Source organism: Chiroxiphia lanceolata, chromosome 11, assembly GCF_009829145.1.
Source record: "Chiroxiphia lanceolata isolate bChiLan1 chromosome 11, bChiLan1.pri, whole genome shotgun sequence".
NCBI classification, from domain to species: domain Eukaryota; kingdom Metazoa; phylum Chordata; class Aves; order Passeriformes; family Pipridae; genus Chiroxiphia; species Chiroxiphia lanceolata.
This window is the reverse complement of record NC_045647.1, coordinates 11743888-11769330: the sequence shown is the minus strand read 5'-3', so window position 1 is coordinate 11769330 and position 25443 is coordinate 11743888. Positions and strand designations below refer to the sequence as shown.

Genomic DNA, 25443 nt, shown 5'->3' with positions numbered 1-25443 from the left:
TTTTGAAGGTCATGTGGGACACAAATCACTTCAGGAAAAAAAAATGCAAAAGCTGACTCAAAAAGCAGACACAGAGACATCCCTCTTCCAAACTTCAGGTCTTGCACTGAAAGCAAGGGGCTGAAGAGGCCTTCAGAGAAAAGGTCACCAACAGTGAACAAAAAAATTCATTCTTCATTACAGGTTCTTGGAAATTATTAGCTGAATTCTTTTTTTTTAGTGGTAATCTTTAAGCAAATACCAAGGGTAGAAAATTAGATTGACGCTTAAATCCAGCAAACTTACAAGCTGCTTAATGCACAATCTTATCATGTGAAAAATAACCAATCTTCATAGCCAGTGAGGCTCAGTCACCCAGCTAACACAAGAATGCACACCTTTCAGTGACTTTCCATTATAATATACTTTGGAAGCAAAATACACACATAGCATTACATTTTTAACACATTAAAAGATCTGTGAGCAACTGTCCAATTGCTTGTCCAAAAATGTGACTAGTGAAATGTTTTTAATAAATAAAGGTTAATTGTTCAGCTGCAAAGGAACTGATAAATCAACTCAAAACAACAGAACGTAATACTTAAGCCAGTCATTTTTCTGGCAGTGTAGCTGGCTAAGAGCCTTCCTGTCATTTAGTTTTTAAAAATTATTTTAGGAATTTAGTGTCTGGTATTCAAAACTGTTCAAGTCAGATGTTCTTTGTTAGAACTGATCTGGTTCTGATAACAGTATACATAAGACCAAATGAAAAGCATGGTTGCCTTACACAGAATAACATAGTATTAGCTTAAGTTGAGAGGACTCTATTCAGGAAATCACTTCTGCATGTGATTAAATCAATCCTTATTCCGGACAGCATTTATAAATCCTTTTGTAACTTTCATCTTGTACTTTGCAAGTCCTGTTGACTTTCATGTGTTGATGAAAGTTTCCTGAGGTTAAGCAAGTACTTACATATTGTTCTGAAGAGGGATGCTTTTGAATGAGGTGGAAAAGATAGCATTTTTCATATATGCAGTCATAGGAAGTTTGTTTTCCGTTCTTTAGTCTAATCCCAGTGTTTTGGGTTATTTTCTGGCAATAAAAGAGCATGCACAGGATCCCACCGTAGTGGCTCTCTCCCCAGAGGACACTAGATGTTAAAGTCATACCGTCCTGCTCACTACCTCCTTGTTTAGTTCAGCTTCAACACGACTTTTGTTGAAAGCAAAGCAAGAACAGGGGTCTTACACCCAGCAGGACCCAAGTGCTGAGTGGTGTTTCTGGCCTGCAAGGTTTCACAGCACAACAGCTTTCCGCGTGTTTTCATTTTGTTTCTGACAACTGAGCCTCAGTTCAAGGAGGCTCTTGCTCAGGTGTGTGATTGCGACTGATTGTGGAATTGCATCTCCAAACAATTGTTCTGGCACAGCAGAAGGGTCAACATATGTCCAGCACAAAAGAAAGTGAGAACCTCTAAACCTGGTACTGCCTTTGTGTGTAAAGCTGCAACCTGAACACCACCCTGCCCTGTGAAGCTGCTCCCCACACAAGAAGTGAAATATTAGTGCAGGTGAAATTACAGTGAGGAATAGGGAAGATTGCAAACAGTTAAAATTTGGATCAACTGGTGACCTCCCCAAGAAGCAGGACAGAAAGACAATGTTTTCATGTGGATTTGTGCACATTGGCATTGGCTTTGTGTTGCAACCTGGCCTCCACCAACTCCCAACATCCCTGATTCAGGAAAGGGTGTTTGCACGTGCCTTGTACCAACTGCAGGTGTGACATTGCTGCATATTACTGGCTTAACAAGCCACAGCTGCAACATAGGAGGGGCTGATACCAGTGATGGGTGACCTGCACAGTGGAGTGTGGGAGCAGAGACTGGTCACTGATGTGTACCATCACCTCCTTATGGGAGAGAACTAAATACAGTCAGTTGGTGATTTAAACAGAAGAAGACAAATATTGTCCTGCTCTCTTGTTGCAATAAGCAACTGCATCTGTTTGCCAAGCTGTGCGGTACCAGGAGGCAGAAACCTGCGGTGGGGAGGGAGGAGGAAGAGGAGGTGGTGAAGGCTATGGGAAGGGCAAGGGATCTATGAAAACCATCTGTTGCTTTTGCAAACTGCTGTCAATAAACTGGTTCCCTTTAATAGCCACAATTGTTGTCGCACCAGTTGGGTGAGAGCAAGTGCATGGGCAATTACTCATGTTCAGCTCACACCTTGGCTTTGTGTGGAGACACACCTGCTGAGTGTGGGGGAGCTGTGCTGTTGTGTGAGTAGGTGCTTTCTTGAACAGATGCCAAAGTAATGCCATTTGGAGATGTTCAGCAATCACAGTTCCACCAGCCAAAGCCAGCTGGAGCATCCAAAGATACATCAGGTTTCCCTGTCTGTGGTCAGAGAGATTGGAATTAGTGTGTATTCAGGCACAGGTCAGTCTCCAACAGAAAGCTTTGCAGGCTGTGCACTATATTTTCTACCTGATATGTTTGAAATTCCAATGATTTCAGCAGCACAACTTCAAGAGCTGGAATTGAAGAAATTTCTCCCCAGTACCAGTTTGATGTATGGCCAGTACACAAACCTTTTTTAAACAAAATTCTCATTGAGGCTGCACACAGAGGCACCGCAGCCCTGCAAAATCTTAAACCCTGCAGGATTCCTGTATTAATTTTAAATGAGTCTATTGAAAGCAATCTCTGATATTCTGTTATTCCAGCCATTGTGGTAAGGAAGGAGCAGGCTGTGATTCCAGAGCAGGGATGTCTGCAAAAATGTTTACATACAGTAAAGAACTGCTGTCAGTCAATCTAATCACTCGTTGCATTTTCCTGGCAGCTTGCTAGTGAAAATACATTGAACCATGCATTTGTTTTACTGCCTTCAGGTATTATTTGCCAAATCTAAATTTGTTTTGTAATGGAAAATGAAGGATTAAGCAAAAGAGCCAGATCTTTCAACCACTGTTCAGATGATACTCATACTAATTTCAATTTTTCAAGCTATTGTGTTTAATGTATGGCCTCTGTGCTTAGACCTGAAAGCTGGAGCTAAAGAGCTGTGTAGATGTGACCTAGTTCTAAGTCAGTAAAGCCACTCTCACTTTTTATTGAACAACAGAACAGGCTACTTTTGTTTCATCATGACAATCTGGAAATTTTACTCCTTGTTTATGGTTTTTGATAGGACAAAACTTTCAAAAGTATCTAAGTCTCCTCAACAACTGCTGTCTTTAGGGCTCTTAAGCCACAAACAGGCTCAGGGATTTTATTCAGTATTTTGCAGACAAATAACAACCCAGATCTGTTCCCTGCGGTGTGCAAAGGCTCAGTTCTGCTCAGTTCTGGCAGCTGTGTGCTAGGTGAGAGGAGAGGTCACAGGAACACCTTGCCTCTCTGAAGAATTGAGGTTTTTTCTTTTCTCACTGGTTTCACAGCTAATGAGGGGTCTGAGCATCTAGGAGGATGCTGACAGGCTAAGTCATGGTTCTGTATCAGTGTGAATGAAAGCAAAATGAGGGCTTTGTTGTCAGGGGATGAAATAACCAAGAATTTCCCGAAAGAGCTTCCCATTAGGTTTCATTCACTTGATGCCATTCAGTGCATAAATTCAAATAATATTTCCCTGAGAAATGAAGGGCTTTATTCAGTCAGCCAAGTTATACCTTAATCTCTGTACCTAGTCAGCAAAAACAAATATAGGTCCTCTAAAGAGTAACTGAGGGCTTAAGTAAGATACTGAGCAGGGAAGCTGTCAAGGAGATAAATGGCAGAGAGACTTAACCTGTCTGAGTCTGTTGGATATCAAGGTGATGGGTACATGGGAATTTCTCTCATATTCCCTTATTTTCTGCATCACTGTCCCATGCAGGCAGTGCCACTGTGCACTGTGCTGCAGAGTCCAGAGCCTGTGGGTTAACAGCCTGGCTTTGCTTCACTGCCTGTGGCGTTTCTGAATGTTGGGCAGGTCTGCCAGCCCCTGTGAGGTCTCTTTAGGTGGCCCAGGACGAGGGCTGAGGTACCATTTGGTGTAGGTGGAGACAGAAGCAGCTGGATGGTGCTTCCAGTTTTCAGGAGCATGTACAGAATAATGATCTGCTTTTCCAACACTGGCTGAAGCATTTCTGCTGTGCTGCCTGTGTCTGGGAGAGGTGGGACACGTAAAGCTATGATGTCTCTGCTGCAGAAAGTTAATATTCTCCACTGTGGAATGAGCAATGTCTCAATTCCTTCAGTGTTTGGAGCTTTAATAGACCCTGCACTCCTAAAATCAGTCTGTCTGCCAGATGCATAGATAACTTGACAAACCTATTGACCAGGGACGATGACAAAGGAAGGAATGACTGCTCCACACAGATTGTTTTGAAACCCTCAGTGACACTAAGACGATTTGTAAGGCACAGCAAGTTAAATATGGTGCATGACCTAACCTCACCCTTGCTAATTGGTGTTAGACAAGATACCAGAGCATCTCTGTGTTGCTGCTTTTGTGGTGCTGCTCTGTACAATCCTTCTGGTTTCAATGGATGCTCTTGCAAGTTGTCTAGCTGAGAAAACACTTTGAAGCAGGTGCAAATCAAAGAGCTAGAGCAGGAGTTTCTACACCATCCATCATGTTTTTAAAGTTTAAATATATTAAGATTTTATTGCAGTTTATTGCAGTGAATACAGTCTAAAAAGGTATTCAAAACCTCAGTCAAAATAAAGTTGAGGAATTCACTAGCTCTTAACTGCTGTCATTATTTTATGTTGTCAGTTCATGTAATATTTCAGTGTTCATGTACTAAAAATGTCAAACTTGTAGCCTTCAAATGATTTTGTGGTTGCTGATGTTGCAATGACAAATGGTTCTTTTAAACAAACAAGTTATGTTTATGTTGCTAAAGCTGGATTTTAAATAGTCACCTGTCAAATCCAGCAAAACTTCTGCAATTTCATTCCTACTTCTGCTATAGTTCTAGTCTAAGTCTATACAAACTTCATCTAGTAAAAACACTGTGGAGGTTTGTTCCAGTTCAGTCACTCTCACTTGATGCCATTCCAGGAAAAGTAAAGTATTATTCATAAAACTGGAATCTTCAAAGATAAGTATTTGCAAAAATAAGTGTCTGCAGACTGTATTTTTTATTGTCTCTGTCTGTAGCCTTGCAGAGCTATGTAAGAATCACTTTAATCACGAAAGCGAAGTAACTGTTTTGGGGCAGAAACTGGAATGGTAAAATTACCGGAGTTGGGTCAAAAGATAAAATTCCAAAGTCCAACCAAAGTTCTTGGCTGAAATTTCATCTTGGGGTACCCGCGAGCATCAATGTTGCAAGTTATAAAGTTGAGGACAATATTTGTATTTGAATCCACAGAGAAATACCAGTTGCAAAGGAAATAAATGGCAACACTTACACTGTAGGAGAGTGTAGGCACCTCAAGCCCAAGATGGAGTTATCCAGCTCAGGGACTCACTCACATTTAACTTGCAGCAGACCACGGTGGCTCTGTCCCATGGGCAGTTGACTTCCATGTAGTCTGTCCTGCTACCACCTGGTGAAGACCAAGTCAATGGAGGATGACAATGGTTTCCTCTCTGTTCAAACCCTCTCAGCCATTATGTATTTGCCTCGTATTTGCTGATGTCTGAAATGCTGTTGCTGAATTGAATACGCTGGTTTCACTTGCAGCTCTGAAGCCTTTGTGGGTTGATTGCCACGTTAATGATTTATACATTGATGCTCCATTTAGGGCCCTCGTGTTCATCGCTCACGGAGCTGGGGAGCACTGCGGCCGCTATGATGACTTGGCCCAGAAGCTGACAGGACTTAACTTGTTTGTGTTTGCCCATGACCATGGTGAGTAGCCCTAAATCTGTACTTGATTTACAGCAGCTCAGGCCTTTACTGAAGTAAATGCTGTTAAAGCTATTCAGCACTGAGAGAAGAGTCAATAAAATATTTACAACTAGACATAAATGAGAAAGGGATCATCTGTTGCTTTGTAAAGATCTGCATGTTGAATCTAAAAGCTATCCCTGTTTGCCTTGAGTTTTCCTCAGCCTTGCCCTTGACATTACTGCTGGTGCTATTTTAACCTCTCTGTAAGGGATTATTTCTCTTTTTACCTGCCTCTTGGGGGTGAAGTGGTATTATCCACTATGGAAGTGGGACTAGGTTGGTGTCCTAAATGATCCCAGAGGGGACGCTGAAATGTCAGCATAACTTTCATTTATGGATACAACTAGACAGCTGCATCCTTGGAACATGGAGAGGCACGGAGACATCACAGACGTCTTTGGACACATCTCCACAGTCCAGCAGAGACACTGGAGCTGTCTGTGCACAGCTCAGCTCTGATGAGGAACCAGCCTGAGTGTGTGCAAGGCTGTGATAACACAGCAACACCCCTTTGGCCCTCAGCTAGTAGGTTGGGGCGACGCTGGGCCATGTACACTTATTGTCCCTGCTTCTTCTGGCTTGAAGGTCTCTGTTCTTTGCTCCATGATGTGACATAGATATGCTGGGTATCACCAGATCTCCTGCAGTGCATGGACTGGGACATCTCAATAACGTATTTGAACCATCTGTCCTGGTTGTTTGATAGCCTTCTGTCACACCTCACCCTTGCAACTTCATGACTTCCTTGTGCTTGCAAATCTTTGCCTTGATTTTACTGTTGCAGGCCACTGCCTCCCTGCAAGAACCAGTCTGGATATTAGCAAAATGAATCAGAGGGATTAATGATGGCAGTGGGACAAGAGGCAAGGCCAAATTCTGAGCTGACAGGTTGAAATGGGATGAATATCAGTTGGTGTAAATCTGATGTCCTTTGGGCAGATCATTCACAGACATTGGAAAGTATACTGCAATTTACTTGGCTGACAAGCCAAGATTCAAACCTGCCCTTAGGTCTCCTCAAAGACAGGACTGCTTAATTTGAGCTTGAAGGTCCCAAATGCATGTGAGTCATTGCACCATTTAGTCGGAGAGAGGAAAGGTGAAACCTTACTGAATCCAGGTACCAAGGCTTCCCCTCACACTTGCTCTTGTGACACTCTCAGTCACAGCACTGCACTTGATGCACAGAAACAACACCTATATTTTCTCTGAAGAGGAGAATACCTGATCCTCAGGACACCTTGCAGGGAAAATAAATAAAACCCATGTGATTTTTCTGAACCACTGATCACATGCCATGTTGGGGGCTGGCTTTGCAATGACAGTAGACCTGTGCAGAAGTATTGTTGCTGACCACCTGAGTATCTTTCTCCCTGTGTAGGCACAATATTTCCAAGTGTTGATTAATTCATTTCTATACACACTTTCCTCTGAGTTGGAGGTAGGCTGGCAGGAGTCTGCAGTAATCCCATTAGAAGGTGTCTCCATCCCCCTCTATTCATCTGCATGGAATAAAGTTCATGGGAAAGGGGAAGGAACAGGCCAATTCTGCCCACCCTGCAGCTGCTGTTAACAGACCACAGACAGTCCATACAAAAAGTAACTGAACTACAGGACACACAAGCCACTTGTGCAGAGTCCCCATGAGCCTGAGAGAGACTGTACATGTATAATGCTGTGCCTTAGTTCCTCATTCCCTTGAAGCTTGATAAAGGTTGTAAGAAGTAGAGCTCATATAACAATATTTGAAGCAACAAACCTAGAAAAAAATGACAAAACTGTATTTATCACATGGTTTTGATACAGAGAATGCCTCTTCTGTTGGTGGGGAAGGGTCTTTGGTGTGCGGGTTCCTGTCAGGCATGTTTTCTGCTGTGTAATTATTTGCTCTCTTTTTTCCTTGAATATCTTTTTCGCTATAGAAGCGTAAATATTTTGTAGGGTTTCTTGTTTTGGTTTTTGTTTTGGGTTTTGTTGGGTTTTTTTTTAATGTACTGATGTTGCTGGATTAATTAGTTTAATTAGTACAAATCTGGTTGCTCAGGCTGGTTGTCAACTCCATTCTCCTTGTCAGACCTACAGTTTTCTTTGTAAATTCCCTTTGGTTTTCCTCATCAGCAGAGAGGAGAAGGTGAAGAGTAACCTGAAAGCAGAACAATGGGAACACAGTTGTGTTACACAAAGAGTTGATTTAACTAAGCCTTGATTCACTGTAAATTAGAAAGACAATTAACATCTTTTAGGCTCTGTAACATAATCTTTGCACATAAAGAGGTAAGCATGGAGGATAAAATTTGTTTGATGGAATGCAAGTTACAGGCTGAGCTGGATGTTAGAGAGAGCTGAAGGACACAAACACCTCCATTGCCAAAACTGCTTCAGTCAGAAGCACTTTATAGCTTTTCTCCACTGTTTTACCTATCAAGTCACTTCAACAGTGTGTTCCCCTTTTGTGTCCTGTCATTTGGGTATCTGTGGGTAATATTAATTATTCCATTGTGTTAGCACAATAGTAGCTGTCTGTTCCCCATCTCATACAGTGGATCTTGGTCATATGAGTTCGGTGTAGGTTTCCTGACCTGGACATTTATTCTGGTTCTGATATTCTCATGGATAAAATTCCCAATACAGGCACATTATCCATGAGGTCATTAATGCAGTTCCACAGTGTGGCTAGCATGATTTCCCAAATGAGTTGGGAAGTTACTAGGGCTGTAATATGCGTGACTTGACTGATTTATATTGTGTCTATCCTTCAGTCAAAAGAAGGAAAAATAATTTCCATTTTTATTGCTGAGTCTGTAGGAGCTTACACAGCAGCTCTAAATCTTGCCAAAGGCTGCTCTACATCGGTGTTTCCTCTTATTCAAGGCTTCAGCAAAAAGGTTGGTACTTCACAGAGTATAACACTATTCACCCCAATTTGTGTCTTAGTACCCTATTGCCCTGCAGAAGGTATCACTGACTCAGTTCTCTTGGTATGTCAAGATTTGAACATTTACTCTTTGGGGTATTTCATTGTAATCACAAGACTGCTGGACCTCATAGATATGTATTAGAAATTTTCTGTGGTAATGGTGGAAATTGAATTCCAGAAGACCTCTTAACCTTACCTTACATCTAACATTATTAAATGGCTTTGGTTTATATCAATCCCATAAAAGAGGAAAACAGAATTTCTGTGTAATACAGCATTTTTTTCTGTGGTCTCTTATATGGTGCTTTTAACAGGCAGATAACTGTTTCCCATGATTTCTGGGATTGCTTGGCATGCAGCCTCAGGAAGGCAGAGTTAAGGCTGCCAGGTCAGGTACCTTTCTGCAAGTTCAGATATTTTGAAATGACACCTCACTTTTTCAATTTTGTTTCTATGTTGCTATTATTTTATTACGGCAAGATGCTTATGACAGAAAAAAGAGACAGACAAACGCATTAGGTTATTGGCAGTCAATTTAGGAAAGCTCTCTTAGAAGAAATACCTGTGGGGATTCATCAAACTGGAGTGCTATTGTAATTCTTCAGTCAGCTGCCGATTGCAGCTCCTTTAGCTATAATGCAGTATTTTTAGGGATCTGTAAAGCTGGGAGCCAAGGAAAACAAGAATAAAGGATAGAGAATGTGGCTTTGTTTTCTCATACCAAGCATTTTCACTTGGTAAAGCACATGATGTTCCAGCTATCCTCTTCTCTCTTCCTATAACATCTCATTTGCTGAGATCTAATGGTCTATGGTTGCATTTGCATGGCCAGAGCCCAGAACAACCACAACTTAACCTTCAAAAGCCCTAGTGTCAACTAAGAGCAGTCAAAAATGCATTACCAAGATGCAGGAGCCACAAAAATGTGTTTACTTTTCTCTTACACTTTTTAACAGTAGTTGAAAGTAGCTCTCTTTTTCACCTGGAGTTGCTGGTGCTTCTTACAGGTATTGTGGCTGTGTTATGTGAAGATGAGGAAGGAGAAATACTTAGCCCTAACCTGGCAGCAGTCCCTAGCCACTAGATTCACTTCCAACCTCCTGCTTTCTCCAGGCAGAATAAACCCTCTACCTGTCCTGGTACATGGAGACCTCTGACTCTTTGACTCTCTTTGAAGCTGTTGAATTTCCCACTTTCGAGTTATGTTTAATGTCAGATCAAAGCAGAGGGAAAGGTTGCAGCTCTTACAGCTTATTCACATTCCTTAGATGTTTGTAACTGAAGTTCAGCTTGCTTTGGCAGCCCTGCTGGTGCCTTGTGTGTGGTGAGCATTTCTGATGGGCTAGCAGGTCCCTCTCAGACACCCACTGCTGCTTGTGCTCTCCAGTAATTTTCTCACTGCTTTCTCTGTTTAAAGAAGGATTTATTTCCAAAATGTAGAAAATAGCTGGAGTGGAGATTTTTAAATGCATCAAATATTAGCTGCTTTTGTTTTGTTTTGTTTTTTTTCCAAGTGGTTACTGTGTTGTTCTTGCAACTGTTAAAAGACCATTTTGTTGATGAGAACAGAAGGCTTTTATTTATTCATAGCACTGAGAAGGATTGATCTACACAGAGAGGTTAAAAAGGACTAAGCATGGTCAAATGTGAGAGGAAAATGACCAGGAAGGATGTCAGCATTAATAAGAACAAGAATTAAAGTAGCACTGTAAGTGTGAAGTCAGAGCTCATGCACATCAGCATGAGGGAATGCTCTGGACAGCAGCGCTCCCTGATGTTATGATAGGGCAGGCTTTAGGGCCGTCTCCAGGGATGGAGTCAGGAAAGCCTTGGCAAGCATTATTTGCAGCTGGTTTGCTCACAGAGCAGCACAACTGCTCCTTGGTGGCTGGGTGTGGGCCTGCTTACCCACCACAGCAATCTGCTCTTTCTGATTCCTCCAGCGGAGCCTACTGCACTTGAGCAGGAAAGGTTTAAACTGCTTCTCTGCAGAGCCATAGGAGAGAATGGCACTCACTGTTTCCTTTCTTTGGACAGGAGGCATACAGTGGGTTGTGGGCACTTTTAATTACTTTGCTCCAGATGAGGGCTCCCGGCCTTCAGTGTGATACGTGAACACTGCTGGGAAATAGAATCTTCCATATGCACTACTGGACATAACCATGGGTATGGACACATCAGCATTTGCAGGAGTGCAAAATGACTGCTCTCCCCATGAATACTGTTCTCATGCATGTCCCCCACAGCAGGAAGATACTCACACAGGACTGGGATTTGCTTGCACACAAAGTTGCACTGCCTGAACCCTACTAGCAGCCATGCTCAGAGCAGTTGGGCTTCTGCTGTTGCACTCATCCTTGGACAGATGCTCTTCTTGGGTAGGAAAGAGAATAGAGCACTAGCTATAGTGTACCTGTGTTAGTGCATCCTCTTCCAGGCTTTTTCTGAAGGGATGAGAGTTGTTCTCCCAGGAGAAATTCATAGTGCTTCACAACCCCATGCAAAAATAAAAGTCCTGAACATACTGTCCTGAACCTGAGGTCCTGTGGTAGGGTAGCATGGCTGGCAGGCAGTGAGATTGCAGTCGTGCCAAAGCAGAGTGTTTCACAGACTGTGAGGGCAGAAGGAGAGTCAGAGCCCAGCTGTCAGGTTGAGTTCCCCTCTCTCCCTATGCATAAAACCCCACTCTTCAAAAGTCAGGAAAACATTTAATGTTTTTACTAATGGTTTGAATCTGAAGACTCGCAGCCTGTTTGTATTTGTCAGACGAAGACTGCTGCAGCAGTGAGAATTGCCAAGCAAAGAAGAAAATTCTTCAGAGTTTCAGATTAAATTTTGCAAGGGCATTCCCTGTGGAGAAATTAGACCTTTTGTCTTCAAATTATCTCGAGTTGTCTATCTGTCAGTCCTTTATGATAATTGATTTGGAGTGGAGAGAGAGCTGCTAAGGGGTGATTACCCTGTTGCACCATGATGCAAGTGTACAGACATAAATCTTTGTTCATATAGTTCTGAAAACTGGTAGATTGAAAAGTCATGACAGAGTAAAATCAGCAAGAATATAAGGGAACACTTAAATGATTCCCTGACCCTTGATCAGTGTTAAGTTTCATATGGACCTATGAGCCCTGCCTGGAATTCATCCATTCTCCTGTTTTAACCTGGGGAACATTGAGTCTTAAACACAGCTGTGGCATCAGAAGCAAGCAGTGATGTGGGCAGAGATGGAAACTGAGGGGATACACCAGAGGACAGTCACCCTGGTCTGCCCCACCTCTCCTGTTCTCTCTTGTAAGCATCTGCTATAGGTTCCTCTCAGCAGGATCCCAGAGGAGATGGCTCTTTGTCCTGGCTGGCAGAGCACTGCCACTGCCTTTTATCCCTGTTTTGACTCCATGTTCAGTAGGGTCCCAAACATTTCCTTGCCTTTCCTTCTCCAGATGTTGAACAAAGGTAGCAGTCAGGCTTATCTGCCTTCCAGGGAGTGGCGAGGAATGCTCAGCATGTGCAGGGCACGCAGGAGGTGAAACCACAGCACGCAATTGCAGGGTGAGAGTTCAGATGCTGCAGTACACCATGTAATTCCTTAGGCAGTGAGACAACTGTGAGAACTTGGAGCAAAGTCATCCTATAAAACAAATAGTGAGTAAACTTAGTTCTGCCTTCCTTCTCTAATTCTGCTTTGTTTTTGAGGATTCTCATGTAAAGAGATGAACCTGGAGATCAGCCTGCTCACCACCAACGAGCTCCAGTCAAAGTGAAACCAGTTGTTTCTCACCTCCAGCTCCTCTGCAGTGCCTTGTAGCACTGGATCTCAGAGCAGCACTGACAGCTTGCTGAGAAAACCAGGTCACTCAGTTTTAGCCTCTTGGAAATTATAGACAAAATGATTCCTACTGCTAAGATGCAACTTTCCCCAGGTATTGGACAAGCTCTCGAACACAGTCTTTTCCCTGGATGGTGTATTTTCCCTTGCTTTCTCCTAGATGGCTGCATGGGGTTGGGCTCTGTTGGTGGTTGTGAGATGGTACCTCCCAGAGGGACCACAGCTCATGTAGGAAAAAGTGCTCTGGATACACCTCCTATAAGATAATGATGCTGAAATGTGCCTGTAATTGTATCATAATACAGTGAGTATACCAAAGGGAGTATCCTGTGGCACAACTGGCAATTGTAAGCACTTTGAGACAGTTTTTATTAAACGGAGGTTTGCACACTATTATTTTTATTTTTGAGAAGCTCATTAGACTTCCACAGCCTGGTCCTGCTCTGGTGAAGCAATTTCAGCAGTGAATATGTCACTTTAGCGCTCACCCTTCATTCACACTGGGATCACAAGGTCCTGAATCTCTGTGTGCACCCCATGGCATCCTTCAGGGCAGTCAGCATTGTTTCTGTTTGAGAGGAGCAACTACACAACAGAAAGAAACTGGGTAAAAAGCAAATACCTGCAGTGTCTCATGCTCTAGAGGAGGCCACAAGCTGGGACTTGGAAATGCAAGCACAGCTTTTATTTTGTTTGTCATTTGAAGGCAGATGAAACAACGCTCTCGAGCCAGGAAGCAGTTAGACCACAGCAAACTGAAAATAAAGAGGCAGTGAGGCTCCACACAGCTCATGTGTCTGACAGAGCACATATATGCTGCAGCGGAGTATTTTGCTTAAAATGTTTGAGTTAGGAAAGGCACAGGGGATACTCAGAGTTGTTTCCTCTCTACTCTGCTCAGGGGATGAGACTTTGTTTGTTTTGTGGACTTCCCAAGAGTAATACTGGAGCCATGCTTATGTAAAAGTAAGGAAAACCTGGTCCTGCACTTATCTTTTAGGCAAGGAAGTTTGGAAATGAGGACTTATCCAAGTGAGGACTTGGATACACCTTTAGCACAGATGCTAGAAGCGAGAGCACCTGAAATCAGACATATAGTGTCATCTGCTGTATGCTAATAAAACATGCCTACCACACCCAGGCTGCTCAAAGCAATCTGTTTGTTTATCTGACCGATTATTATTCTTAAGTCAGATTTAATTGAGGGTACAGTCAGTGATGTAAGCCAGGCAGGTAAGTTCTGTGCTGTAACCCAGAGCTGGATGCAGGCATTGTTGGAATGGGGGAAAGACAGTGCAGATGCTCCTTCATCACTGCCCCTGTATGTGGACATCACTAGATGATAATGTTGGGCTGCAGTAGAGATTGCAGAAGAATGGTTATGGTTTCCTCAGTTCTCCCAATTACTCTGCTCCTTCCAGCTGCTCAACCATTTCCTCACTGCTGTAGATCCACCCTGTAACAATAGGTTATTGAATAAACAGCAACATTGTCATCCAGCTGAACAGGACCTTTGGCTTGGGTCCTGGCTGAACTGAGCTCACTTGTCATGCAGCAGAGCTGTGGTGTGAGCTCTGAAGGAAGAGGAGCTGGGACTCCCTGTACCCCAGTCATGCCCCATCCACCTTCTGGCACAAGCCATTCTCTTTCCTCGCTCCATCAGGTGATGAGAAGGTGTTAGAGAGCCAGCTCCTCTGGCTTTGCTGCAAGCCCATTTCATGAGGGAATCCCTTTCGGGGCACGCTGGGCTCTGAGGGTCTGGCTTTTTACTCTGAAAGAAATGGGCTGTGCAATCTGCCCCAGTTCCCCTAATTATTCACTGCTTACTAATGAGCAGGGGGAGAAATGTCAGTGGGTCATTCCATGAGATAGTACATCTTCTCAGCAGCTGCTTCTTGAACAAAGCCTTGCTGTTGGCCTTCACACAAGGAGGCGTGAGGCTGGAACAACAGTCCCCAGTGAGAGCGGACACGGCGGCAGAAGGAACAGAGTGCTCCCTTTTGAGCTCAGCGGCTGAACGTGGGGCTGTCAGCTCTGGCCACTGTCCAGACCGTGCTCCTCGACCTGTCACTGTTAACTGTTAACAGACAGACTGCATGACAGAGGAAAGACATGTCATTCATTCAGGAAACTTAAAAGGCTTCTTTCTTCCCATAAGGGTTGAGCCCCTCTGGCTCCCCTTCCGCAATTCTGCCTCCCAGATGAGAGATACCCTCTGTGATAATGAGGAGCGGGCCACTGAATTTGTGTGTGGTGCTGATAATGTTGGGGCTAAGTGATAGGCATTTTGGATGAGTGGTCATGATAATCAGGAATAAAACATCCTTTATTTGGACAAAAGGTTCACTTTGGTGAATAAGAGAAACTGAAGGGGAAATAGCCCTGACTGAACTCAGCTCAGTTTGTTTTACAGCCTGTCGTTTTGCTTCTGTGCAATTGTAATCTGTACTCACTCTTTACCTGTTTAAATTAATCCTCAATGCAAGGGTCAAATTCTGCTTTCACAGCTGCTCAGGTAAATCCAGGATAACCTTGTCACCACGTCAGGAAGCCGGTTCAAGCAGGTTCAACTTGCAACCACATTTCCTATTAGTGAAGGAGGGTTGGCAACCTCATGTAATGTTTTCAACAGCTTACTTGCTCTTCCATAACCAGCTTTGCAGGCTGTAGGCGTATGTCTGCGTGCAAGATGGTTGAGGGTGGAAGGACAAGGACCAGATGGTTATTAGAGCGAAGACTGAGAGAACAGATCCTTTCATGTTGCTCGCTATGTCTGTTCTCTGGGGCTACTGGATAGACATCAAACTTGTTTCATACTTTGTTCCTTTGCTGACTTCCATGACAGGACATTAGTTCATGTCATCAAGGACTTTGGCCCCAAGAAGCATTAGAGGAATCTGTACTCTTTAAGGAAAAAAATAATAAATCAGTGTTGCATATATTATCAGTGAACCTTTTTCATTAATGGTGTGGGTGATGGGATGAAGGACACTTTCAGTCAGTTTACAGGGCAGAAATTGAGCGTGTGCTGGAAGGCTGCTATTCATGGGGACCCTGACACGCTGAAGAAGAGGACTGGCAGGGACCTTGTGAAGTTTCAACAAAGGCGCTTGTGAAGTTCTGCATCTGTGGTGGAGTAACCCCATTCAGCACTAAAGGCTGGGCACTGAATGAATGGAAAGCAGCTTTGCAGAAAAGGACCTGGGGATCCTTGCAGACAAGTTGAACTTGGGTCGACAGTGTGACCTTCTGGGGAAGAAGGCCATCACATACTGAGCTGTATTGGAAAGATTATAGCCAGCAACCAAAGAGAAGTGATTATTCTCTTCCATTCAGCGTTTTGGAAACCACATCTGAAACGCTGGGTCCAATTTGCTCCCCAGTGAAAGGAAAACATTGACATACTGGAGCAAGGCCAGAGGAGGGCTGTCAAAACAATTAGGGTACTGAAGAACAAGATGTACAAGGAGAGGCTGATAAAACTGGGCTTATTTAGCCTTAGAAGAGAAAGCTAAGAGGGGATCCTACTGCTGTCTACAAGTCCCCAGTGGGAGCGTGTGGAGACTGCAGAGCCAGATTCATCTTGGAGGAGCCCAGTGATGGAATGGGAGGGAACTGACACAAGTCACAGTATGAGAAATCCCAATTATGTACAAGAAGAATGTTTTCACTATGAGGGCAGTCAAATGTTGGAGCAGGACCCAGTGAGATGGGGACACCCTAGCCTTGGGAATATTTAAAACCCTACTCACAAAGCCCTGAAAAACCTGACTGAATGAAGTAGGGGCTTGAATTAGATAATCACTGTATGTGTCCCAGCATCAGTTATTCTTTATGAGTTAAAGAGCATCCTAGCGGCTGCTGTTTGGGATGTTGCTTCCAAAAATGAAACACAGAAGATTTTGAAATGGTGAAGAAATGACCCTCTTAAATACAGACTTTAATGGTACCTACACTTAGGAACAGCTTCATCTTCAGGGAGATACTTTTTGATGGTTTTGCACAATGAGAAAAAGGAAGCGTGTTTATTTTCACCTTCACAGGGACAATTTTTCCATAGCAACAGCATTTCATTAATATGACTAGCATTCCTATTGTTTGTCAGACGTGTCTAATTTGGATGTGGTTGTTTCTGAAGCTAATTACTGATGATTCCTCACCTATAAATGTATCTTCATGCAGATGTGGAGTTTGTCATCGTATTGAGTTACAAATGACTGTTTCAAGTTACTGAACACCATTTGAAAAGTAAAGAAAAAATTACTCGGTGTATATAACTCCTGTTGGATTAAAATATTATTTGGTTTCCTTCAATACCTTTTTAGATAGATAACAGGACTCAAAGGAGTACAGTCCAGCTTAGGTGAGTGACTAGTTCAGCACTAACCTGTCAAGGAGTGTGATACGCAAAGAGAGCTCTTATTTGCACTGAACAAAACCAAAGGACAGGCAGCTTTACAAAGAGAAATAAAATGTATAACCTGTCAATAAATGGTCTGAAACTACCATTTCATCTTCATTTTCAGTGCTCTTTGTGCCCTGCCTATGTTGGAAACTGATGAATAAAATTACTCTTGCTGAACTGAACAGCCACAGTATCAGGGGAAATGATTCACTAAAGCAGAAAAACTTCTCAAAACTTGTAATGAGAGAATTGATTTTCCTTATAACATAAGTAGTGGTCTGAAGTCATGGGAAGACTCACTTAAGCTGCATGCATTTGTGTGTTTTGATCAAAACTGTGTCAGTGTCAGTGTAATTTTCACCAAAATTTGCTGTTAACAGATTCCCTGGGCCTGCTCCAGGCAAACCTACTGCACTGTGTGTGTGTGTTGGCACAGTGTGAAATGCCAGGATTTGATGCAGGGTCTGATCCAACTCCAGGCTCCTTGTGAGGCATCAGCCTCCCCAGTCTCATGTTCCTTCATGGCCCAAGCTCTTATGTCAGGTTAAGGGCTGGGACCAGAGTTACACTTGACAAAGTAAAGACACAGAAGCAGCCCATATACTCCTTTTTATACTTTGTAGTTCTAATGTTTGTTGTTTGTTTATTTGCTCATTCATAAAGTGTGGCATGTCATTCTGGGGCTGGATTGCCTGATTCCAGCTGGTGGATTTTCTCCCTGTTGATTTTCCAGGGAGCGGCTCTATATGTTACAGACCATGAGCAGACCTTCCAAGGGACTGTCTCACAAGTCTTAAAATGAATAGACATTTTTTATAACAAAAAATGGAGAGAATTTTTAAAAACCAAAAATGTTCCCTAGCAGTGACTGCAAACAAGTGCATATTGCAGCAATAAGTCCCAGAAGCAAAACAGTCAGTGAACAATGGGAAAATTAATCCTTTGTCAATTCATATATTCAGGTTTTTCTGTCTTCAATAAGTCAAAAGATGTTGCAGAGAAATATCTTTGGTTACAGTGTCTGGTGTTTTAAGCCAATCATGCTTCTGCTATTGCACTTTCATTTTGAATGTAAAAGAGGACATTTATTTGTTTGTTAAAACATACTTGTATTAGCAGCACAGGCAGGAAGACACTCCCTGCATTATCTAGGCATTTGTTCCTGCAAATAGCATCCTTCTGTCTTATTCACAAGTGGTTAAAGCTCACTTTTAACCAAGTTTGGTTGCCAGCAAACACTGTTCCAGCTGAGCAGGCTGTTCCAGGTTCTTGCTCCTCTGACTCTTAGAAGCTCCTCACTTTTTGTCCTAACGTATTCCTGCCTACACTGGGGTCTTTTTGGTCTCACACATTGTCTGTGGAGCCTGGCAGGCATTAACATTGACATCTTTCACTTGTCTATTACTCATCCCTTGGACCTTTCCTGGTTCTGCCTCTCACTCTTTCAGGGATGATGCCAGTGTGTATATGCCCAGCACAGCACTGCAGCTTCTCTTTCACTTCAGAATGCCTTTAACTTAAATCCATGTTTATAATATGTGATTCTTACATGGTTTGGGGATTTATTTCTTAGTTGCTCGAGCCTTAATTGCTTCTGTGCCTCTACAAGCACATGCTTGCATCCTCTGAAGGCAGTACCTAAATGTCACTAACTTCAGTGGGGCCAGGATTTGACTCAGGTTTTAAGGTTATTTTTCCTATTTTAGTAAAAGCTAACATATCCTGGACTATTACTTTAGAGAAGAAAACGTAATTCGAGCTGATAAAGGGGTGTACAGGGAATTAAGAATCATGGTTGGTGATTTGGGAAAATTATTTCAGAATTTTAGGAAATGAATCTTGATAATTTAAAGCCTCTGGCAGTGTGATCCTCTTCACTTCTGAGCCCATTAGTAAAGTAAAGCAGAACATCTGGTTAGTCTCTGGTTCATTCTCTAACCCAGATGAGATTCTCTAGCATTCCAGTAACATTCCTTTTAGCCTTGAGCATCTTCTTTCTTTATAATAACAAAATGCGGATTGCAAAAGGTCTCACAAAACCTAAGGCCATCTGGAAGAAGTCTTACCTGAAGGTGTATGTGAAGCCTGCTTTGAAGTCTCCTGTGCATTCTGGCTGTCAGAGATCCAGTCACAGTGGGGGTATTTAAGTTTCATAATGCACTAAGACATCAAATGAGAACTCATCAGCCCATTTCTGTGAGCCACAGCCAGTCCTCAGATGGTAGCATGTCCTGGTCTGTGGCAGCTGTGGCCATTTTAGTGACCTAAATGAGAAAATCTCTTTTGCTTATATTTTTGAAGACTTCCCTGAATTTCACATAGATTTGGTCTGGCCTATGGTCTGTTATGTTTCAACAGAGCAGCAGTTTTAGCCATAGATAACTTTTGCAGGTAGTCCTTCCATTAGTCCTACGATGGATCCTGTATGATTCAAATCAGGATGTGACTCATTCTATATCACAGTAGCAAACTATGCAAGAAGGTGTTTGGAAACCCCCACTTGGCTCTGCCCCAGGAGTGTCTTGGATCTCAGAAAAAACACCTCACCTCAGTATATCTCAGGTCAGTCATGGCAAAATTGGAACATGATGCCGACCCACTTCCAGAGAGCTTGCAGATGAAAAGCCCTGAGCTCCAAGAATGCAAAACCATTACTGTGAATGGCTCTTCACAGGCTGAAAGGAAGATTCAGCCAGTGAAGAGAGGAGCTTAGAATAAATCTCACCAATATTTAAAGGGATGAAGCAGCAGAATAAAAAAAGTTAAATTGCAACTATATAGTGTTTTCTTATGTCCAAATGCTGTGTGTGCTTTCAGAGCTGCTGAGGAAGGGGGCTGTGGGTGGAAAACAAACAATCACATGTCAGGTAATTACATGCCACTTGACTAGTTTGGTATAGTTACATGTCCTTTGGCTGACTTTGGGATTGCACCTGGAAACTTGACTGCTTCACCAACAATGCAGAAATGTTATTCTGTGCCAGCCATTCTGAATTGTTCTAAGCTTGTGCTTTACTCCACCCTTCATCAGTATTACTGCATGAATAGGAGTAACTGGGTTTAACCACAAGGTGAGATTTCCCAGAGCATTGAAACTGATGCCACAGAGCCTGTCCTGTGGCACTCGAGGGTTAATTTCTCTGAAGATACCGTCTGCAGATTCAGTTCACAGGGAGAGCTGCTATACCCACAGCATCGCTAATGTTGGGATTTATTCAGGGCTTGGCAGTACTCTCCAATCTGAGAATCCTTGTTTAGATTCAAAAATAAAATCTAAAAAAAAAAAGTGCTGAATTGTAGATGGTACAAAGACTAATGCTATCAACCCAGATTCCTTAAAATTGACATTCTCCATACTGCATTTATTTTCTGGTTCTGAATTTACCAGAGACAAAGCCTGCTGGCAGATCCTGGCAGCTTGTCTAATGCTATGGAGCAGGCAACCTGACCCATCCTGGTGCCAAGTTCATGCTCGGCTCAGCAGAGGACTGGGGGAAGGGAGAGGAGGCTGGAGGCTCTTCTTATGTGAGGCTGCCTGGTACTGGTACCACCTGTCATTTTGACTACAGTCCCAGGCCTTTGCATGAACCTTGCACCTATGCTGCCCAGATTTTGAAGAGAGCTCTCTCTGAGCTGCAAATATGCCCTTGCTGGCTGATTGTGTAGTAGCTCTCATAGCCCAGGAGCAACATACAGGTCTGTAACCTTCAGCAGCTCAACACTTGTATCTGTGTGTTGTTTACTGAACTGCAGACCTACCAGCCAGTATTCACTGTCTACTGTCACCCAGCCATGGTTTGAAATGAGTGATAGAGCACAGAAAGCAATAACCTGCCTATTGGATCCTGGTTCATTTGGTAAATATATAAGTAGTGAGAATTTCAGAGTTGCACGGGGGAGAGTTGCAGAGAAAACGGTATCAAGTGAGAAAAAGCAGCTGAAACAATAACTCTGAAATCAATCTCTAGCAAGAAAGGACAACAGCTTTGCTGCAAGACGAATTTAGGAGAGCTATTTTCTGCCCTGCCGCTTCCCCGTGACTTCCCCCAAGCACCATCTAAATGCCACCCAGCCATGAGCCAACTGGCAGCCCTGGGACTGTGCTCTGGCACCCTGGGCAGGACTGGCCCACCCAAGAATGCTTCCTGCCAGACCTGCTTAATCAGGAGGTTTTTTCCTTAATTGTGTTGCTCCCAAGCAGGTTTGGTAGGGTTTGAGTGAGCTATAGCTCTGTGCGGATGTACCCTGTTAAAAAAAAAACAAACCCAAATTAAAAAAAGCCTGTCTTTATTTCAAATAATCCACCTGCTGCACACCCATTGAGCTTGTGCAAAGTGGGTATAAAAAGCTATCGGCTCTAGGAGAGTGGTATTTCCTTTGTGCCTTGTCAGAAACAGGGACAAATCCTGTCTAATGAGGGTGGCACTGCCATGTGGGAACGCGAAGGAGTGAAGCAAAAAGTGAAAATCTCTTTAACTCTGTGGGAAAGCTCCCTTTGGACAGGCTGATTGAGAACTGGAAGTGCAACCCACGGGGAAAGCTGACCCTGAAGGCAGGAGCTTAGGAGCTCAGGTTTGCTAACTACCTTTTGGCAGATTAGTTGGTAAAACACCTTACTGGTATCCTAGAACCCTGGTATCCTAGAACTGGTATCCCTCTTTTTAGAAACATTATTATTATTCATTTGCCAGTTACTTTAAAAAAATTATATAACCAAAAAATCTGTGCCAGATTGTTTTGGAATAGAGAAATGCTGCGCTCCTGCGCCAAGAATCTCACAGACTAAACAGAACCCACTGGGAGCCCTTGCACTGTATGGGAACTTGTGTTTATTTTAACATGTAAATAAATCGGATGAAAAATGGGTCTTCTGAATTCTTTTTTTTGTTGTTGTTGTTGTTGATGTGGGTTCCCAGTGGGTGGTCTGCATGGAGGGGAACCTTTTGAAGATAGCTTGAAAGGAAGTTGCTTCCGTCCCCCAAGACATTCGTCAGCGGCATGGAGGGAGTTCTTACATGATCCAGCTTTCATCTTCTTTCTTTCGTGATGCCTAATCCACTGTTAGCAGGGAAGAATTAGGTCTGTCTTCCACAACATGAATTGATTCAATTGTTTTCTCAAGCATAAAAATATTCAAGGCAGACGTATGGATTTTGCAATGTAAGTAGCCGGGTTGATGCTGCGGCAGCGTGCCGGGCACGGCTCCCTGCTCAGCCATCCAGAGGTGGGTCATTAACTTGCAGTGCTGTTTGGAGGGGAACAATCAGGAGGGTTGTGCAAACTCTCAGGCAGGTCAAATGAAACCGTCTTTAAGCAAATAGAAGAGCAAGAAACGAATAGGCTTTGTTAGGGAAAAAAAATGGAAATGTTTTCTAGTTAAACAAGCTGTCATTTAGGACTTAAAAGCACGTGCGTGTTGGAGAGTCAGCCCACATGCCAGCCTGCTTTGGAATAAATGGGCAGGGAAGGGGAAGGGGAGTGTGCAGTTCCACTCCAGCACTGGCTTTTTCATTGAAAATCCTCACATTTGGAATTGGTGCCCCAGCTGTTTTAAAGCTGTAACTTGGATCAGAAAGTTAATGCAAGTGGACTTTCATCCTTGTTTTCAGTTAGGAAAAAATAAAGTTTGCACTCTTTTTTTTTTGAATTTATGATACTAAGACAAGAGAAGAAAATTTTGGATGGTTTTAAAGCTAAATTAAAATAAGATTGTCCTTGTCTACTTGCTTCTTTCACTGAAGGTGAAACTCTAGCAACCATTAGTGGTATCTTAAGTCATATGTGGAGAGGAGAAAAGAGGCCCTTCTCTGTTCTTAGCAGATCAGCAGCATATAGGTCAAATGAACTAGTGGGACCCTGGCTTAACTCCAGCAAAGTCCATTCATTTTTTTTCTCCAGTATCTGGGCATTGATGCTGCTTCCTATGTCACACTAGAATAAGTCTTTGAAGACCAACTCTGTTGCTAAATAAAGTCATCTCAACGATACTTCAGAAAATTATCTGCTCCTCTTGAAAGAGGGCAAAGTCTTAGTGCAACACTGCAAGAACAACAGTTAAAAATTATAGGGCCTTGTAAAAATTATTATAGGACCTTAAATAAAATCACTTAATGACCGATTAGTTAACGTCTCTGACTCCTTAGAGGCACAGTAAGTTGTGCCTCGCTGATTATATATCTTACATTTATATTGTGTATAATATCTCTTTTCCATGGAAAAAGAGATTAGACAGGAATCATTTCATCCATCAGTAAAAGAAACTCTTTTGCAGAGGAACTCAACAGCTGCTCAACCATCTAAACCGGCTTTGTGCAGCATTATCAAACCATGGATCCCAGTAGCCTGGTAGAGAAGGGCATTCCTGCCAGCTGTCTTCTGTTTTACTGTTCTTGAGGGCTGGCTGAGGTGGCATTGCAGAAGGGCCTGAGGAAGAAAGTGGAATACTGTTGTCCATGTGCTTTGTGGAAAAGGAAGTGGGTTCCATATTCCTCTTTCGTGGGCCTTAGCTTCACCAGCCACACCGTAGCATCTTCTTGATTTCGTGGTAGGAAAGACAAAGCTGCCCTACAAAGCTTCCCCTACTGCAGGCAGTGTGGGAAGTGACTGTGGTGTGTTGCAGGTTTTCCTACTGCTTTGCTCCCCTTCATTACACAACATCCCAGGGGACACTTACGTTTCCAGTCTGGCCACGGTGCCTGCTGTTTGTAAATGCAGCTCATTATTTTGCAACAGAAACACTCAGATGGGTTTTTTCAGCATATTTTCATGAGCAACGTGATGTTCCAGGAAGACTTTTAAGGAACTGCAATTCAGAGCCAAATTCAGCAACAGCATAAGAAATGGGCAAGACTTCTAAAACCAAAAGAACCCTGTTTGTATCCATTAGAGAAGAATTGGCGCTTAATATTGACAGAAACAGTTTGCCTTGTTGGACAGAATTAACAGCTGCTCTGATATGTACCAGGGCATTTTGTTTGTCATCTCTGGAGTACAGAAAAAATTTTACATGGCTTCAGCAAGATGACTGGTTCTCTGCACCCCAGCAATAAGGCACAAATCATTTTAGTATGGAAAATTGCGTGTTTCTTTTTTTTTTCTAACCAAGACAACAAACAATATTTCTCTGTGTGCACTGTTCTAAAAATATCTCAGCTCTGCAAATGTGTCTCTGATGTGGGAGGAGACGGCTTTCAATTTGCTGCACTCTTTATATGAGGCAAGTGAATAAAAACTACCCAGCAAATGCTGAAAGGAAAATGATTTTCCTAACCTTGAGGAGGAAGAGGGAGGCTGATGGACTTGTGCCTTCAGGACAAGATTCCCTTTAGGTAGGAGAAGCAGAATCCACTTGTAGTTCTTAGTTACATGCTTCATACATAAAATACCAAGCGTGGAGAGATAATACTGTTGAGTACCATATCTAGTGGTTGTACAATATGCATATGGTCATGGAAAGCCCAGCATTCTCACTGCACCTGTACAGGTGGTGCAAAAGAAGGGATGCTGAGAACTACCCAGACAGAGAAGAGAGGTCAAAAGTCACTAAGGATAAGCATATGTTGAGCTATATTTCAGATCCTTGAAGAACGTAAAAATGGAATCAGTGGTGAGAGGGAACCTTCTCCTTTTAGTTCCTAATGTTTCCCATCTGATGTGAAAGTGGTCCTCCTGGAAAAGCCTTAGACTGTAGGCTTGTGTCAGACTGCTTGCTCTTGTGAAAACCAGAGTTATCAGAAGAGGGGGAGAGAGATGATGCGCATCTGAGGCTCAGTCAGGTGGACATTGAGACAGTCACCTCCAAGGTTCAGCTACCAAGTAAGCACAGCAGCTGGCCTAGATGGCAGCTTGACTGGAGAAAAGGTAGCATGGCAAATCCTAGGACAACTTACCCTGCTTTCTCCTAGCTCAGGTGCCTGTCCTGCTTCTACTCTCCACCTGCAGCAAAATGAAGAGTAGGTACAGATGGAGGGCAGACATTTCAGAGTGCCCTCTGTGCATCAGACTCAATTTGGTTGAGGAATGGAAAAGAATTGGGTAAATGCAACCAGAACAGGCTCCCTCGCTGTGCTAAGTCTGTTCTGAGGGCAAGAAAGCTGCTTTGTTGGGCAGGAATCTGCAGGATGATCTTCTGAGGTGCTTCCTGTGTGTATTTGTTCTGCCAGTGGAACATTTGCTTTACATGTGACTGACAATACAACCAATCTGTTGACTTTTCCAGATGTTGATTGTCCTGCTTTGAAGCTTCTTCCTGTTGTTTTAGTTTTTTGTGTGTCTGAATGGTGGATTCGATGTACTGCTTGTTAAACAAATAATTAAACATTGAGAGCTTTGAAATCCAGTATGTTTAATTAATGAGCTTTGCTCACTTGATGAAAAGGATCTGTATTTGATTCATTACAAAACAAGTATAGTTTTTTCAGTAGT

General features: G+C 42.9%; 1 protein-coding gene across 6 annotated transcripts in view; it reads left to right on the top strand.

Moving 5' to 3' along the window:
• MGLL (monoglyceride lipase) overlaps positions 1-25443 on the top strand; it is a 107081-nt gene that overhangs the window by 59445 nt on the left and 22193 nt on the right. For all 6 annotated transcript variants that reach the window (XM_032699595.1, XM_032699598.1, XM_032699596.1 and 3 more), the window contains one exon: positions 5723-5829. In XM_032699595.1, the coding sequence (XP_032555486.1) occupies positions 5723-5829 (107 nt within the window). The remainder of the gene's footprint in view (positions 1-5722; positions 5830-25443) is intronic.